The sequence below is a fragment of the Lepidochelys olivacea genome (assembly GCF_965140295.1).
Source record: "Lepidochelys olivacea isolate rLepOli2 genome assembly, chromosome: 10".
Lineage (NCBI taxonomy): Eukaryota > Metazoa > Chordata > Testudines > Cheloniidae > Lepidochelys > Lepidochelys olivacea.
This window is the reverse complement of record NC_140420.1, coordinates 58,028,189-58,045,412: the sequence shown is the minus strand read 5'-3', so window position 1 is coordinate 58,045,412 and position 17,224 is coordinate 58,028,189. Positions and strand designations below refer to the sequence as shown.

At 42.1% G+C, this 17,224-nt stretch overlaps 1 protein-coding gene across 1 annotated transcript; it reads left to right on the top strand.

Annotated features, from left to right (window-relative positions):
* The first annotated feature begins 3,416 nt into the window (after nt 1-3,416).
* On the top strand, nt 3,417-16,479 carry LOC311527843 (uncharacterized protein). Its single transcript, XM_084642231.1, has 7 exons — nt 3,417-3,490; nt 6,948-7,301; nt 9,782-10,204; nt 13,391-13,495; nt 13,582-13,606; nt 13,715-13,749; nt 14,872-16,479. Exons 1-7 carry the CDS (start codon nt 3,448-3,450, stop codon nt 15,048-15,050), a joined length of 1,164 nt encoding a protein of 387 aa, XP_084498357.1. The 5' UTR covers nt 3,417-3,447; the 3' UTR covers nt 15,051-16,479.
* The last annotated feature ends 745 nt before the right edge of the window (nt 16,480-17,224 follow it).

Genomic DNA, 17,224 nt, shown 5'->3' with positions numbered 1-17,224 from the left:
GTTTTAGGAGGCAGGGACTATTTCTTCTGTATGGCACAAAACCCCTTCAGGGTTTTTGGAGTTAGGAATGGAACAGGCAGTGGGATGGGTTAGGGTTGAACTGGAGGGTTTCCAGAGCGTAGTTTCCACAGTGGCTCAACTCTATGACCTTCCAAGGAAGATTCCTCCCCAGCTTTCCCTCTGCCATGGATCTCCCCAGCAACCAGCTTGAGTATCTTAGGCTGGAAAATGGGTTTGCCTCATAGAGCTTGATCCTGGTCCTACAGAAATCAGTACAGTTTTGACTGAGTTAACCTAAATTAGGACTTCCGGATTTGGCTTTTAATGTGAGGATTAATGGGTGCAGAGGGCATACATGAGGCCTTCTGCACTGGGGTGAGTGACACAGTTAGTGAATTGAAAGGCCCATGGGATTATTAAACAGATTTTTTTTTTCTGGCCACTAATTTTGCATGAATGGGGAGAGTTTGGAAAAGAGGAAACTGGCATTTCTTAAGACTATTTGAGCTGCAAAATCCAGAATACTTTTTACGCATAAAGAGAGTGAGCAGCAGGCCTCGGAGAGAACTAAATCCTGATGATGTTGACTTCAGATACCAGTGTAGGGATTTGAGGTATGAGTAGGCCCATCGTTATGTCCCCTGAAGGAAGCTCACAGGCCTTAGAAGAGCATTCAGAGCAGGTGAATTCGGGGGAGAGATTAGGTGGAAGTATACTTACCATTTCACGGCCTGTAGGAACCAGATATTTTCTAACTTTGGAAATAGTTTGGTCCAGAATAAGCTGAGGGATGGGCAAAGGTTGGGAGGTGGGAGTTTTTTGTAACTTTTTCCAAACTGGTTTACCCTTCCTTCCTGACGAATTTACAGAAACACCAATGATGGCCATGACCACAAATGTTCTCCCTTAGGAGTGGCCCTTTTTAATATGTTTGAGTTTGTGTTTCATGCTGCTATGATGGCTTATGGCAGTACAGGGAGGCTTTTGTAGCCCTAAGAGGGCTTCTGGCCGTACGGGGAGGTTCTCATAGTGCTACAATGGCTTCTGGTGGTATGGGGAGGCTTTCATAGCACTACGATGGCTTGTGGTGGTCTAGGGAGGCTTTCATAGTGCTACGATGGCTTGTGGCAGAAGGGGAGGCTAACATAGCACTATGATGGCTTCTGGAAATATGGGAGGCTTTCACAGTGCTGTGATGGCTTCTGGTGGTACAGGGCGGTTTTCCTATCACTGTGATGGCCTGTGGGGGTCTGGGGAAGCTTCCATAGCACTATGATGGCTTCTGGCAGTACGGGGAGGTTTTCATAGCACTACAGGACTTCCGGCAGCATGGGGACGCTTTGTTACCCAAAACTTTAGACGCTAATTAAGTTACCTAAAGGTTGTCTAATTTTAAGAAAAGGGATAAACAAGATTGTGGCTTGCCCTAAAGGAATTTCCATAGTGTTACCATAGTGTGTGTCTCTGACCCACAGAGGGCTCCGCAGAGTAAGCTAGTCTTGCTGACTTCTGAAAGGACAGGGATACAGCCTTCCGCTCAAGGATGGACACACAAGCAGTAACTCTTCGAAAACAAAATAATTATTTATTTAAAGGAAATAAGTGGTTACAATGTAGTAAATGAAGCAAGAAAGGATACATAGAGCATAGCAAAATGCAATAGAATTACATTAAAGACTTAAAGCAGTGCAATAAAATAAAAGACACAGATTACATAGGATATCTTAACACATACAAGAAATACAGTGGTTTCAATGTAACAAGCATATAGAGGTCCTGTATCCATAAAGGCTTTTAATCTTAATGATATAATTTAACCTCAGACTTAACACAATGCAGTATACGCAGCCCCTATATACACATATGAGAACCCATTACTGCATTCACAGATATAAAACATTTACTTAACATCAACATGAATACTTAACACTTGACATTGAAATTTTAACATTTAACACCTGACATTTAACATCCCATGAGGGGTGATCAGCCAGTTGCGGGATGGGTAGTGGAGATCTCCTTGAAGAAGCAGGCATCTAGATTTATTCACAGACAAACCCATACACTCTTAAATAATAGATAAAAAAAGAAGATCAGACTTACACTCCTTATTTAAATTTTCCTCCGATTCGTCTATTGGTCCTTCCGTCCGGTCTGATCCCCGGAGTGTGGCTGCCATAGCTGCACTGTTGCTCTTCTGCCGCGGATGCAGTGGCGGTTACTGCTCTTCTGTTGCTGCTGACAAGGTAGCTGCTCGTTGCCAAGCCAACCTCGGAATTCTGCTGCTGCTGCTTTTTCAGGTAGCTGCTTTCCAGGATGTTCCAGTCTTCTTTTCAAGCAGCTTCCATTCTTCAGCTTCAGCCTGCTGCTTCTTGGCTGCTTCTTGAGGTTTCAATCTCCAAAAAAACCCCATGTCTAAGACAACCCCCAACAGAACTCCAGGGGACCTTGTCAAGACTTCCCAGCCATCCCTACTGCCCAGACAAGCTGTCATACTCACTGACAGTGGATTAGGGAACTACCCGTGATGTCATCCTACCCTCAGCACAACTTGGTCAGACTGTGGTTTTTCTAGCTCCTCTGAAGAGCTAGCATTTCTGAAGACAAGACAAACAGATTTTTGATTAGAAAAGTTCATTCCATTTATTGGAGGGGAATAAAGTCATGTTACTTCTCACAAACTGGTGGTATCACTTTGCCCCTTAAATGTGAAAGGACCAATGCAGCAGTTTGTGCAAAATAAGCTGGAGTGGCATAGACCACCTGTTCATAGGCCCTGCTCACCTTCTCTTCTGATTTTCACACCCAGTACCCTTGTGGAAGTAGTGGAGGCTTATGAAGGAGTCTTTCTTCCCTCACGTGGTCTCTGTTCCCCAAATGGTGTTTTCTGTCTGGATGTCTTCCTTTGGGGCACGGAAGAGAACCAGCTAGTGACTCAGTGACTGCTGCATCTTTGATCCAGATACCTTATGGGGCTGCTTTTCAGACAATGGCTCAGGCCCAAAAGAATCCCTGATAAGTGGGAGGCTAAAATAGCTTCCATTTCACTAGACATTTGCCCATTGAGTGAGGACTACACTATCCTGTTACACTGCAGGAGTTACACAACTGATATGGGCAGGGGATAGCAAATTACTGTGGGCACCTAGGACTGTCTTTTCTAGGGAAGACTTTCTCCTACTGCCTAAGAGCCTCTAGTCTTTGGACTTTATTTCCCAAGGTATAAATTACCTCTGTCATCACTGAATGACAGTAGGCTTGTTTGTGATGGCAGTGTCTCAGACTCTAAAATAAACAGCATATCTTGCAGTTGGGCAGTTATCTGTTTCCTGTTTCTTTTGCTTGTGCCCACTGAACTTCCGTTTTCCTCTCTCTTCACAAGAAATTTTTTAGAATTAGTGACAAAACCAAGAAGAGGAAACTTTTGCAACCCTTCCTCCCAGAAGAATGTATTTTTTGGTAAACCTGGTTTTTCTAGGACAAATTACTGGTATGTTTCCTATTAAGAAAAAAATTGCTTATTTCTATGCATATCTCACTTTCTTAATTCTTAAGAATATTTTGTGTCAAGTTCATTTTCTGGGATGTTTAATCTAAACATGTAGTGAAGTATAGCATAAATATGAAATTAAAGAATTAGAGTTGGTTTAAGTTTGGTTAAGAATATATTGTGTTATAAAGAAAGGCACTGACTAGCAAGTAGAACATAAGGAAATAATAAGGCCTGAAGGAATGGAGTAGGGAGGATGCCTCTGACAGGGTTGACTGCAGATGATTTTAAATAAGGCAAAGAGAATCTGTTTTAAAAGGAGCCAGCCTGGACCTTTCCACCCCACATACCAGTATGATCTTAAAAGTAAAGCCTGTGTGAACTCAAGTGAAATGAAAAAGTGGTTGGACAGTAGGGGGGAGAAGAAAAGATAAGGAGCAAAGATCTTGGGAGAAAGCAGATTGTAAATCTTATCTGGATCAAAACTGAAAATAAGGGTGAACTGTCTCAAATTAGCCATTAGCTAATGTGATAACTGGCTATGGCATCATTTGTTTTTTGAAGGGTATAAAAAGAATTATGAATTTGAGGTTTCTTTTATGCTTGTGCACACCAGGACTAGATGGTTTTCCTTAGGTCTGACCTATTTGAAAGTATACTGATCGCATGGTTATGAATACTTTGTTACTGTATTGGGTGTAGTGACTGTTTATTTTAAGGCTGACAGGCATGTTTAGAGGCAGGTTAAAATACTATTTGGCCTTTGGATTTGATAAAGGAATGTATGGTTAAATTAGTGTCTGGTGGTCTCCCATATTAATTATTTCTAATATTATAAATAATTCAAGAAGTATTCCTGATTGCAAGCTATATTTACTGACTTTAAAAACGTTTTAAAATGTTATTTTCTCAACCAATAAATGGACTAGGGAATTGGGAGAGGCATTAGAGATTCTGGAAAGTACATTTGTGTGAAATACAGAGGGGGAGGGTTACGGGAATGTTTCAAAAGTGCACGTAGCTGGCGGCAAAATTAACTGGCAGTGGGGAGTTTTTACTGGTGTAGTATTTCATAGAATATTGCACTAAGGAAAACTGAGTCACTTATTAGGGAAGCTATTTTCTCTATATTTGGGGCCAGATCTTGCCTCCCTTACTCAAAAGGAGTAGCACCTTACTTGCTATTCCCAGGAATAAGGGTCACTGAGTCTGGCCCTCAGTGAGCTCTCACAGTGCTAACATATTACACGTCACCAATTTCCATTTTGCTAAGGAAATTTTCAAAGAGAGAGTTAGAAATTGCATTCAGCCTCTATTTATTTATTTATTTATTTAATTTAATTGAATATGGGCTCAAACCTGCTACTAGTGAAATTAAAGAGTCCCATAGACTTCCAAGGGAGCAGGACTGGGTCTTAAAAATGTACACAGAAGTTCTGAATGTGAATGTGACCTAGTGGTTCCTTTTTGTACCCAAAAATAAAAAAAAAAAATTCCCCCCAGCTGTATGTGCATAACTTAGCTTCAAACACAGCTGATCAGGAGAAGAGAGATATATTAACTGTCCACCTCTAATTTTGCTTTTGAAAGTATACATGGGATATATTATGTATCATGTGTACACAGCTGATAGTAAAACCGTGTAATGTTGGAAAAGTTTCTAGTCAGAACCAGTTTTGTAGATTGTCCTGAAATGGAGGTAGAATCATCAAAGCAAACCGTTCTGGTCTTGTCCCTTAACAGTTCTCAAGTGATTGCACACATGTGGCTGTCTTGAGCCATTGTTCTCTTCTTATTGAGTACATTTCCTAACAGCGCCCTTATTAAGCTAAATGAATACTTTCATACAATAAACACCCCAATAACCAGTTCAAGATACAGCATCAATAAAATATCATAGGGCAGGATCAAATCAGTCATACCCCGATTGGCTAAATCTACCCCGAAAGATCCAAACAGAAGCTATTTTAAGTAATTTTCTTAGGTCTTTGTGGCAAGGACTCTCCTATGAAAGGGAACTGCTTTATAAGGGGGAAAAAGTCCCATTGGGGCACCATCCTGTTGTGGGAGGCAGAGAATAGGACCTGAAAAGTCCATCTGCCCTTCACTCTGTTCAGAAAGAGCACAATAGAACAGGTTGGAAGGCTCATGGTCTATTGAAGGCAGAGTCTGTCACAGGGTCTGCTCATGGCTGAAGGATGCTGTGGGGACAGAGGAATGCAGGGCCTGTTGGGGCTTTTGTAGTTTGGACAAGTATTGACACTTCTAGATTCCATGGCTGGCAAAACGTCCTCAACTTTGCTGGTCAAAATTTGACAAAATTCAAAATCTGATAAAATTTTACATCAAAATTTTGAATTTCAATGGATAAACTGGAAATAAAATGTCATGAATATTTTCACAAAATACTAATCAAACCATGACATTTCAATGAAAAAAGTGGAATATATTTCCCTATCTTTCAACCAGCTCTGGTACTAAACCCCAATTTATTCAGTACTGTATTTAAAAAGCTGTGAAAATAGAAAAGCTAAAATGTTTTGTCTATTTACTTACCATCATCTATGCTTATATTAATAGTTCTAAGTATGCTTAATTTTTTTGCAGCAGACCAGCTGGAGGAGCTCATACACTGTTTTTTGTTGCATTTCACCAAAATGGCTATATTTTATTATAACTCTAAAATTTAAGAAAGAGGATTGGAGGCATAATCGTGATGACAGTGTCTCTTAGACACATGACTCTTAAAGCCTTTGTAATTCACATGTAGGCCCCAATTCTGTAATCACTAATGGCATGTGAGTAACTTTATGCATGCGAATAGTCCCATTGAATTTTGGAACTGTTCATGTGCACAAACGTTCTCAGGATCAGGGACTTAATCTTTATGTAGTTTACTAAAAATTAACTACCAAGGGCTGGATTTTCTAAGTTAAAACTGCAGTTTTGTGCCATGGCTGCTTGTGATTGGCCATTGGCCAAGGGAATTAATAAATATGGCAATCATTAGTACAAAAATACATATTTGTACACTCTTTTTTCTTCTTTTGAACTCTTTGGTGTCATTCTCATGGTCAGAAATGGCCAAAAAACATCCTTTAAAACAAAGCCAATGTCAAGTCTTAAACTATGTAATTTGATCTGCATTTACTATGATCTGTGCAATATTCTTCTCATTCCCCAAGGTCCAAGTATAAAATTCCAGATCTGTGTTCTTAGTGCTAGATCCTACAAAGTTCTGTGGGTGTCATAGGAAGTACTTAGAGCACTGAGCTTCTGCTAATGGCAAAGGGAGGATGTTGAGCATGACCCACGAGGAACACAGCAGCATCCCAGAAGCACACAAGCTCGCAGGATTGGGCCCTTAATAATGCTTATAATACTGTAAAGAAAGTGCTGCAGGTTATTTGTAAAATAATTTCTGAATCATTTTGCATCATTTACATATTTTTAACAGGTGAGACTTTCTTTCATCATTATGAAAACGGAAATTTCACACTTATATGCAATGAAACAGTGGCTAATGGGAAGAAGGAAACAGTTTGGTACAAAACTGGAGAAACTCTGGAACAATTCAAAGAAATCAACTGCAGTAATCAATGGGCAGAAGAAATGAACAGCCCAAAAAAAGGCTATGGTAACACAAAGTGTACAAACCAATTACCAAATTCTGCTTCCAAAGGTGGTGGGGTATTTGCATGTGAACAATTTACAAATACTGGCACATCACAGACTTGCCCACTTTTTACCAATGTGACTCACTGCAGACATTATAACTTTTTTATTGTGGTGATAATAAACATGACTGCAGGTGAGTGCATTTCTTGGGGGGATGGAGGAGGGAAGGGTTTATTTTTAATCTATACATTCTAGAGCTGAGAGGTCAGAAAGGGAGTTAATGAGTTTAAAAGGAGCTTATTTAGAGAATTCAGGACTGAGGACCAGATTCTGCCCCTTTTACTTAGAGTGAATAATACAATTCCCCACCAGTGTTCCCTTGACTTAAATAAGGAACACCTATGGAGGAGGTGTTATGAGTGAGGGTGACTGAATTTGGCTTTGAATGAATTAGGCATTTGAACTAGGCTGAGTAAAGTAGTGAACAAAAGTGGAAATTGTTAAAAAAGAAAATAAAACAAATATCTGGCGAGTGGTCATTGAAAATCCGCACTTTTTGCCATACTAAGTCTACTTACCCTGTTGTTTAGATGCATTCCAACTCAAAGGCCTACTCATGATGTCTTTATTCAGTTTTTGCTCAGCCCTTTTTTGGGTAAATCCCCACCGATTTTAGCGGAATAAGTTGCTCTTCACTTTCCCTTAGAAACACACTTTTTGTAGTGAATCTGGTACAGTTTATCTGCCACCTTTCTACTTTAAAGTTGGTAGGGGAAGGGATCCTTGTACATGGAAGGCCGTGGGACTACACTGATTCATGCAAGCTGAGGATCTGGCTCACAAATTATAAAACATTAATACCCAGGTTTCTGCCTTGCTCTTTGAATTTCTGCCCCTAGAGTGAGATTCTCAACTATGCTCTGGCTGGGTAAACTGGCTAAAGGGTCTCTAAAATGAGCATCTGGTCTGGGTAGAATTCCCCCTTGGCACAGAAACTGAGGAAGACAGCAGCAGACTGTCCTTTTTAGCAACACTCTTGCAACTCCTGACATAGCAGGTATGGGCTTGGGTGCAGGCTGCAGAATGCAGCACTGCTTAAATTCACGGCAGTTGTTCCTCAGGGCTGCCTAAATTGTACTGGGGGCTGTTTAAAGTCACCTTAGCCCCCCTCTGCCTGGGTTGTGAATTTTGTTCTGTGTGTCTAGAGGCACAGCACAGAATCTTACCTCTAGTGTTTTAAGCTTTCAATTGATTGTACTCACAAAATTGGTTTTGTTCCTATTTGTGCAGAGAAGGCACCTAAGAACCAAATTTGTGTATGCAAATATTTGTTGAGCACCCATAACAGGTATATGCTAAATATTGTGTCTGCAATTTGGAGCCTGGTCTGAGGATAATTGAAAATTTTACCTTGTAAACGCTGCAGAATCTCACTCTACAGGCCATTGTTGTTTTTAAATATGTTCATATTAAAAACCACTGTTCTCTGAATGTCCTGTTTAATATTTAATCTTTAATAGCTGTTTCACAATTTCACATTTTTTTCAGCTATTTGTCTAATAATGTATCTTGTGATACTATCAGCACTTAGGCCAGGGAAGACGCTGAACCAGGCAGCAGAAATGACAATGTATGTTTATTGCAGCTTGAGAATGTGGTTTCCCAGATGTTATCATAAAATTATAGATGTGTAGGACTGAAGGGCCCTCAATAGAGCATCTAGTTCAGTCCCCTGCTCTCAAGGCACGATTAAGTAATAACTAGACCATTCCTGACAGGTGTTTGTCTAGCCTGTTCTTAAAAACCTCCAATGATGGAGATACCACAACCTCCCTTGGCAATTTGTTCCAGTGCTGAACTACCCAGACAATTAAGAAGTTTTTCCTAATGTCCAACCTAAACCACCCTTGCTTTTTGTGTTATCCTCAGAGGTTAAGGAGAAAAACTTTTCAGCCTCCTCCTTGTAATAACCTTTTATGTACTTGAAAACAGTTATGTCCCCTCTTAGTCTTCTCTTCTTCAGAATAAACAAACCCAATTTTTTCAATCTTCCCTCACAGATCATGTTTTCTAGACCTTTAATCATTTTGTTGCTCTTCTCTGGACTTTCTCCAATTTGTCCATATCTTTCCTGAAATGTGGCACCCAGAACTGGACACAATATTTCAGTTGAGGCCTTATCAGTGCAGAGTAGAGTGGAAGAATTACTTCATGTGTTCCTAAGTCCCAGAGGTTTTCTCAGTGAAACTGGACATATATCTGTAGGAGGAGTAGCATAGTTAGTATCTCTAAGAAGGTGCCCCACTTTTTTGGTGCCAGTAGACAGCTGGTCCAGCCGATGAATTATTATTTTGATAACCACTGATGGACTGAACATGCTGATAACCTTCTGTGCGAAGCTGAGCACCTTCATCTTCAGTGGAATGGGCGGGTACTGGCAACTTTGCAGAAGGTACTCAGACCTCACAGGATTGGGCCCCAAATGGCTATTTAAAATAGCTGACTTCTAGCCATAGTACAGTAGGTATTTGCGCCTGGTAATGTAAAAATGCCCTGTAAAGTGTTCATTAAAATAAAATACCCTCCCCCCCCTTTTCAAAGACAAAGCATGTTATAACAGGTTGCAGTGCAGGTTTATCACATCTTTTGTGTTTGTTTCATTCTGTATTGCAGATAACGAGAGTTTTGAGAGCATTCATGCAAAATCACACAATAATCGTTCAGCAGAAGAAGAAGAAAGTAACATCACTCTGTCTTGTGAATTTAAAATGAAGCGCTCAGGAGAACCATTTGTTATATATTGGATCAAATATACAGAAACAAGCAAATGCCTGTCTTCTGTTCAGACAGAGCAAGTTACTTCTAATTTCTCGTATAATACACTTTGCTGTATTGATGAGATGATCAAAGGGCGACTATTGCACAATACAAGCTTAGATACAACCAAGTTACGTGTAGTCCATAATATTACCATCTTGAATGTTATTTACTCTGACAGTGGAACTTATTTATGTGTTGTAAATGCCTGGTCAAATGGTAAACATGTGTGGAAGATTGCAAATCTTTCTATAGAAGTGAGGACTCAAGCCATTCCTTGTAAGTTAGAAGTTTTATAGTTGGGGTTGGTACCAAAGTTGCTTATAATTTTGCCAAACTTTTGCTATTTGGGATAAAATTTTCCATGCTGGGAAAACTTCAGCGAAAATGGTTCAGCCATTTTGAGAACAACCCATGGAAAAATGTGCTATTTTGCCCAAGTTTAAAATTCTGGTGACATTTTCTTTGAACAGATCTTTGGAATAGGGACTTGACATTTGGCAGGAGAGCAGCCTTTGTGTTAGCAGTGTAACTTTTACCATTCCCATGAAAGTCTGCCTAAATTTGGCCAAGTTATAAGCCTCTAAAAATCGCAGTGCACAGATGCTCAGTAAAGACTTCTTAGATTTCAGCCACTAAATTCCCCAATGCTCCAGCCCAGTGCTGAGTGGGCTTTCCCTGCAATTGCAGGTCTGGGCTGCTGTGAGCTATGCAGTATCCAGTTCCAAGCAATTGAACTGAGACTGAACTTCTGTGCTGTCAGTGACATCCATGCTGGGCCCAGGCTTCAATGGAGGAGAAGGAATGAAGAGATGATAGAAGCTAAACAGCCAGTTGGGGGAGGGTGGAAAGATCAGAGTGTGAGAAGGAGCTTGGTGGGGGAGACTGAATGCATGAGGCTAGTGGATGGGGCAGCAGAAGAAGGAAACTGGGACTGGGAGCTGGGGTGCGGGAGACTGGGACTGAGAGCTGGAGACAGAAATGTGTGTGTGGTTGGGGGAGAAGGACACTAGAAGCCAGTAGGTGGGGGAGACTGAAATCAGATAAGGAACTGGGAAGAGACTGGGATTGGCTGGGCAAAGTGCCTGGGACTGAGAAACAGTGAGATGGAGGAGGAGGAAAGGGGAGGGGCAGAGATCTGATGAGCCAGGATGTGTGTGTGTGGCAGGGGGGAGAAGTCGGAATGGCTGAGCAAAAAATAGTGGGCTAAGGAGCCGGGATGGGGTGGGGAAAGTGCTGCGATTAGACAAGGAGCCCAGCGAGGGAGAATGGGACTGGGAACCAGTGGGGATGGAGAAGATGAGTGCAGGAGGGGGAGACTGGAGGGAAGCATTGGGAAGAGAGACAGGTTGGATGAGAAGCTGGAAGAGGGAGGAAAAGGGAATTGCTTGGCAAAAAGGCTGGACCTGGGAGTGAAGGGGAGATTGGGACTGGGATTGGAAGTTTGGAGGGGGTGAGACAAGGAGACTGGGACTGGGATGAGAAGCCTGAGGACTGGTGACTGCAATTAGGGTAGGCAAGGAGAACAGGACTGGGATGGGGAAGAGACAGGACTGGGACAAGGACAGGTTTGAGAGGATGGGGCAAAAGGGGTCATGCTGGGAGGGGATTGGTCAGAAGAGTCCATGCCTGCTAGAGCCACCCCCTCCAGAGCCTGGCATGGAAGTCAAGATTCCTGAGTCTCACCATTCCTCTGCTGTTAGCAAATATCTGTGAAACTCACAGGGAAAGTGTCATGTCCCCCTCTAGCGCTGATCCACATGACAACCTACTACTACTGCTATTGGTGACAAAGTTAGCTTACGTGGCATAGGTCTTTGTGGTGGATCTAAATGTCCCAACCTGCCGATGACTCAGTGGGTATCAATATGATGTCAAATAATAGAATTTCTGTTTTTTCAGTTTGCTTTCGTAAGAAAGCAGTAAATTACCCCCTGCCCCCAACACATTAAAAGAGCATTAAGGTTCAAAACCAAGCACTCCAAAGTTGGGAGATGCCAGTACTAAGGTTGCTGACTTGAGACCCTGGGATCTGATTTGCAGAAGTGCTGAGCACTAGCAGCTGCAGCTTCAGTCAGTGGGAGTGAACATATAAAGTGCCATAGAATGCTAAGTTCTATGAAATAGCAGATCCTAGGTATCTCAAATGGGGGATGGAAAATTAGTGGATTTTTAGACCCTAATCTCTCTGACCACAGTTCCCCATTTGTCCAAAGGAGTTTACAGTCTAGGTTTCATTTTTTTAAATAACTTGGTTTGAGGGATTAATCTGATTAACTGTAGGAACAAATGACAGTATTTCAAGGTCTTACCACCGGCTTGTGCCAGCATAACACATAGCCAGAGATCATGAAATCTTAGCCCCATTAAAGCTAAAGTTAATGGCAAACATCCCATTGACTTCAATGGAAACAGGATGTCACCCCTAATTGCTATAGGGCAAAATCAAGGTTAGGTTGTACAGCAGTAAAGAGATGTAAGGCATACCATGGATTGCAGTGTGGGGAAGACAGAAGGCTCTGTGGAGCATCTACACTCACCCCACCCCCGCCCCGGTCGCCTCTCCATAAGCAGGTGAATGAAAATGGGCAGGGAATGGAGAGATTCTTGGCTTTGCCTCCCCAACACGTTGGCTAGCTATACTAGACAGTGAACTGTAAGAAATACACTGCACCAGGTGTACACTAAGTGCAGGGGTGGGGGAAGACCTGGAGGCAGACTGTTTCTTTTTCAGGGCTCATGGCAAAACACAGTTGAGTCCAACATTTGTACCTGCAAATGCATGTGGACACAAAAATGGAGGACAGTTTTAAGCTCCTTTAAAAATGTGAACCTCAATATTTATGCTTTACAGTTGTGCTGCATTAACCCACTAAAATACTACAGTATTCTTCAGTAATGTCACAAGACACTGCAGTATTGCTACTGTAACATATTGTGTTGCATCATTACAGTAGAATATTGAAAAAGTTTCTCATAAGAAAACTTGATTTCTATAAGCTAATTTATCTGCTGTTTTTATTACCAATCATAGAATCATAGAATATCAGGGTTGGAAGGGACCCCAGAAGGTCATCTAGTCCAACCCCCTGCTCAAAGCAGGACCAATTCCCAGTTAAATCATCCCAGCCAGGGCTTTGTCAAGCCTCACCTTAAAAACCTCTAAGGAAGGAGATTCTACCACCTCCCTAGGTAACGCATTCCAGTGTTTCACCACCCTCTTAGTGAAAAAGTTTTTCCTAATATCCAATCTAAACCTCCCCCACTGCAACTTGCAATCCTAGCATGCTGTATCCTGGAACCGTGCACATTAATGGGTTGCTGAATGTGTATTATCCACATAGTAGTTAAACATTTTTTGATCACTTGAAAAGCACTATCCGTATAATGGAGGTGATGGTAAAGTGTGTTTCTGACTATCTAGTTAAATTTTTAAAGATTAACTAACCCTGGTCCTCTCTTTAGCCTTTGCTTCCGTGCCGTTGTATGCCACCACTGGATTGATCATAGGGATTATCATCATCAGTGGGATAGCATGGTTGATCTATAAAAAGAAAATCAAATCAAAAGGTAGGAAAAGTAAAATTAGTAAGTAAGATCTGCAGGAGTATTTTAACCGTTGAAACTTTACAGTGTGTTTTATTTATCTGTTACAGGAAAGCCATCTGCACAACTTCCCAGGTATGGCTTTGAATGGACATTAAAAATGATACTAATATTTCATTAGTTAAGTGTTTTTTTCCAACTGATAATGACTAAATAGATTCTTCCCTTATCTTCTTATTTTAGAGCTCAGGCTGCTCTTGAAATTCCAGGAGATGAATGTGAGCATTAAGTTTTTGATAAACCTTTTTGAAGTGATTGTCTACTTAGCATATTTTGAGAATTGTGTACTATAGATTTCTTAGAGCAGGGGTGGCCAACCTGAGCCTGAGAAGGAGCCAGAATTTACCAATGTACATTGCCAAAGAGCCACAGTATACGTCAGCAGCCCCCCATAAGCTCCCCCACCCTGCTCCCAGCGCCTCCCGCCCACCAGCAGCCCTGCTGATCAGCGCCTCCCACTGTCTCCCCGCACCACAATCAGCTGTTTCGTGGCATGCAGGAGGTTCGGGGGAGGGCAGGAGGAGCGAGGTCATGGCAGGCTCAGGGGTGGAGGGGGGGCAGGGCCTGTGGCAGAGCCAGGGGTTGAGCAGGGAGCACCCCCCGGCACACTGGAAAGTTGGCGCCTGTAGCTCCAGCCCTGGAGTCGGTGCCTGTACAGGGCGCCGCAGAGTAACTTCTGAAGAGCCGCATGGGGCTCCGGAGCCACAGTTTGGCCACCCCTGTCTTAGACTGTCTGGGCACAGTTTTACATTTTTAAACTTCAAATAATGCCAATGCTTTTTTGACAAGTAACTTTTTGTTAATCAAATTAGTTTTGGTTAAGTAGACAGTTGTTCTTTAGGGAGGATGGTCTTGCAGTTAAGGCACTGGAATAGGATATGGGTCATCTGAGTTAAATTCTTGGCTCTCTTACATACATCCTGTCCCTATGACTTTGGGCAAGTTACAGAATCTCTCTATGCCTCAGTTTCTCCTCAGTAAAATGAATATAACAATGCTTCTTGCTCTCTCTGGGGTGCAAAGATAGAGTCATGTGTTCTCAGTGTTTGTGTGTTCTGACAGAATAGTGCTGGGTCCATAGAAGAATCTAGCAGCTGGGTGATTCTGAATCGTTTTCCTAGCTACTAGAGGTGGGGTACAGTAGACAGTAACCAACACAGGTCTTAATTCTGGGCTGAATAGAATGGAGTCAAATTCCATTATTTGGAGGTAGGAGAGAAGAATTTATTTAACGTCCTTTTCAAAGGGAGATAGTTACTACTTTATTTAGTTGATGTTGATGTTGTATTTTAATTCTGTGAGATTCATAAACTCTTTGATGCAGAGTACTTGTTTTACAGGTTCCCCGTACGCAATAAGCAGCAGCAAAGACTTACAAAGTAATGAAGTGTTGTATTCACTTGCAACAAGCCCATATGAGGACCCAAATGCAGCCAATTGTACGGTGGATAACACTGCAGCATCTGGCAAGGGGTCAGGAGATGAAATACATACAGTCTATGCAGTGGTGCAACAATAGCTGTTCCTGTAAGTGACTTGTAAGAGGAAGTGTTATTTTTGATAAATGACATTGCAAATACTACCACCCAGATTAGTCACACTAGTATAACTAATAGGAGGCTATATGAGTACAGTAACTCCTCACTTAACATTGTAGTTATGTTCCTGAAAAATGTTACTTTAAGTGAAAAGATGTTAAGCGAATCCAATTTCTGCAGAAGAATTAATGTAAATGGGGGAGGGGATTAGGTTCCAGGGAATTTTTTTTCACCAGACAAGAGACACTCACTCACTCACTCACTCTCTTCCCCCCCCCAGTATAAGTTTTAAACAAACAATTTAATACTGTACACAGCAATGATGATTGTGAAGCTTGGTTGAGGTGGTGGAGTCAGAGGATAGAAGGGGGCAGGATATTTCCTAAGGAATGCCTTACTGCTAAATGATGAACTAGCACTTGGCTGAGCCCTCACACTCTACAAGGGAACACGAATGGAGGGAGGAGACACAGCATGGCAGAGAGAGACAGAGACACACACCGTGTGTGTGTGTGTGTGTGTGAGAGAGAGAGAGAGATGTGCACTGCCCCTTTAAGTATGCTGATCCCACTCTAAGTACACTGCCTTTTTAAGTAGATCAGCAAGTTGAGACAGTAGCTGCTGCCTGCAAGTTCCCTCCGTCCTGAGACTTGTTGTGTGTCCCCCCTGCTCTGTGGAGATGGGGTACAGGAGCAGGAAGCAGGAGCGGGGGAAGGGGGACACCCTGACATTAGCCCCCCTCTTCCCCCTCCCCTGCACAGCAAGCAGGAGGCTCCCAGGAGCAGCTCCAAGGCAGAGGGCTGGAGCAGCACATGGCAGTGTGGGGAGGGATACCTGAACTGCCCGGCAATTGATAGCCTGCTAGATGACTGCTGCACAGGGAACTTAGGGGAGCTAATAGGGAGGCTGCCAGCCCACCCTGGTTCCAAGCCCCGACTAGCTAGCTCCGACAGGCTGCTCTTTCTGCAAACAGTGGACAAAGCAGGCGGCTGCCAAATAACGTTATAAGGCAGCATTGCACATCTTTAAACGAGCATGTCATAAAAATAAAGGAAAGGGTAACCACCTTTCTGAATACAGTGCTGTAAAATCCCTCCTGGTCAGAGGCAAAATCCTTTCACTTGTAAAGGGTTAAGAAGCTAAGGTAACCTCGCTGGCACCTGACCCAAAATGACCAATGAGGGGACAAGATTCTTTCAAATCTGGAGGCGGGGGAACAAAGGGTTTGGTCTGTCTGTGTGATGCCTTTGCCGGGAACAGATCAGGATGCAAGTTTTCCAACTCCTGTAAAGTTAGTAAGTAATCTAGCTAGAAAATGCGTTAGGTTTTCTTTGTTTAATGGCTTGTAAAATTCACTGTGCTGAATGGAATGTATATTCCTGTTTTTGTGTCTTTTTGTAACTTAAGGTTTTGCCTAGAGGGATTCTCTATGTTTTGAATCTGATTACCCTGTAAGGTATTTACCATTCTGATTTTACAGAGGTGATTCTTTTACCTTTTCTTTAATTAAAATTCTTCTTTTAAGAACCTGATTGATTTTTTTCATTGTTCTTAAGATCCAAAGGTTTGGGTCTGTGTTCACCTGTACTAATTGGTGAGGATTATTATCAAGACTTCCCCAGGAAAGGGGGTGTAGGGCTTGGGGGGATATTTTGGGGGAAGACATCTCCAAGTGGTCTCTTTCCCTGTTCTTTGTTTAAAACGCTTGGTGGTGGCAGCATACTGTTCAAGGACAAGGCAAAGCTTGTACCTTGGGGAAGTTTTTAACCTAAGTTGGTAAGAATAAGCTTAGGGGATCTTTCATGCAGGTCCTCACATCTGTACCCTAGAGCTCAGAGTGGGGAAGGAACCTTGACAGAGCATGTTCTCTAATTGATCAGCAATGTAACAACGAAACAACATTTAACCAGGACAGTGTTAAGTAAGGAGCTACTGTATGCACTAATAATAGGAAATATGCTTCCAGTTGTATGAATCTGCTCAGGGGTCTGTTTCTCACTACAGCAGTATGGAACTTTAGTTATCTCCTGTATCTTCCCCTTTTTGCACTGTGTAAGCTGTAGATTCGGCATTTCAGATTTGTGTCAAAAGGAACAGGCTAATCAGGGAATTGTTCAGCTCGAGCTAACCTTAAATTGATCATATACACTGAACA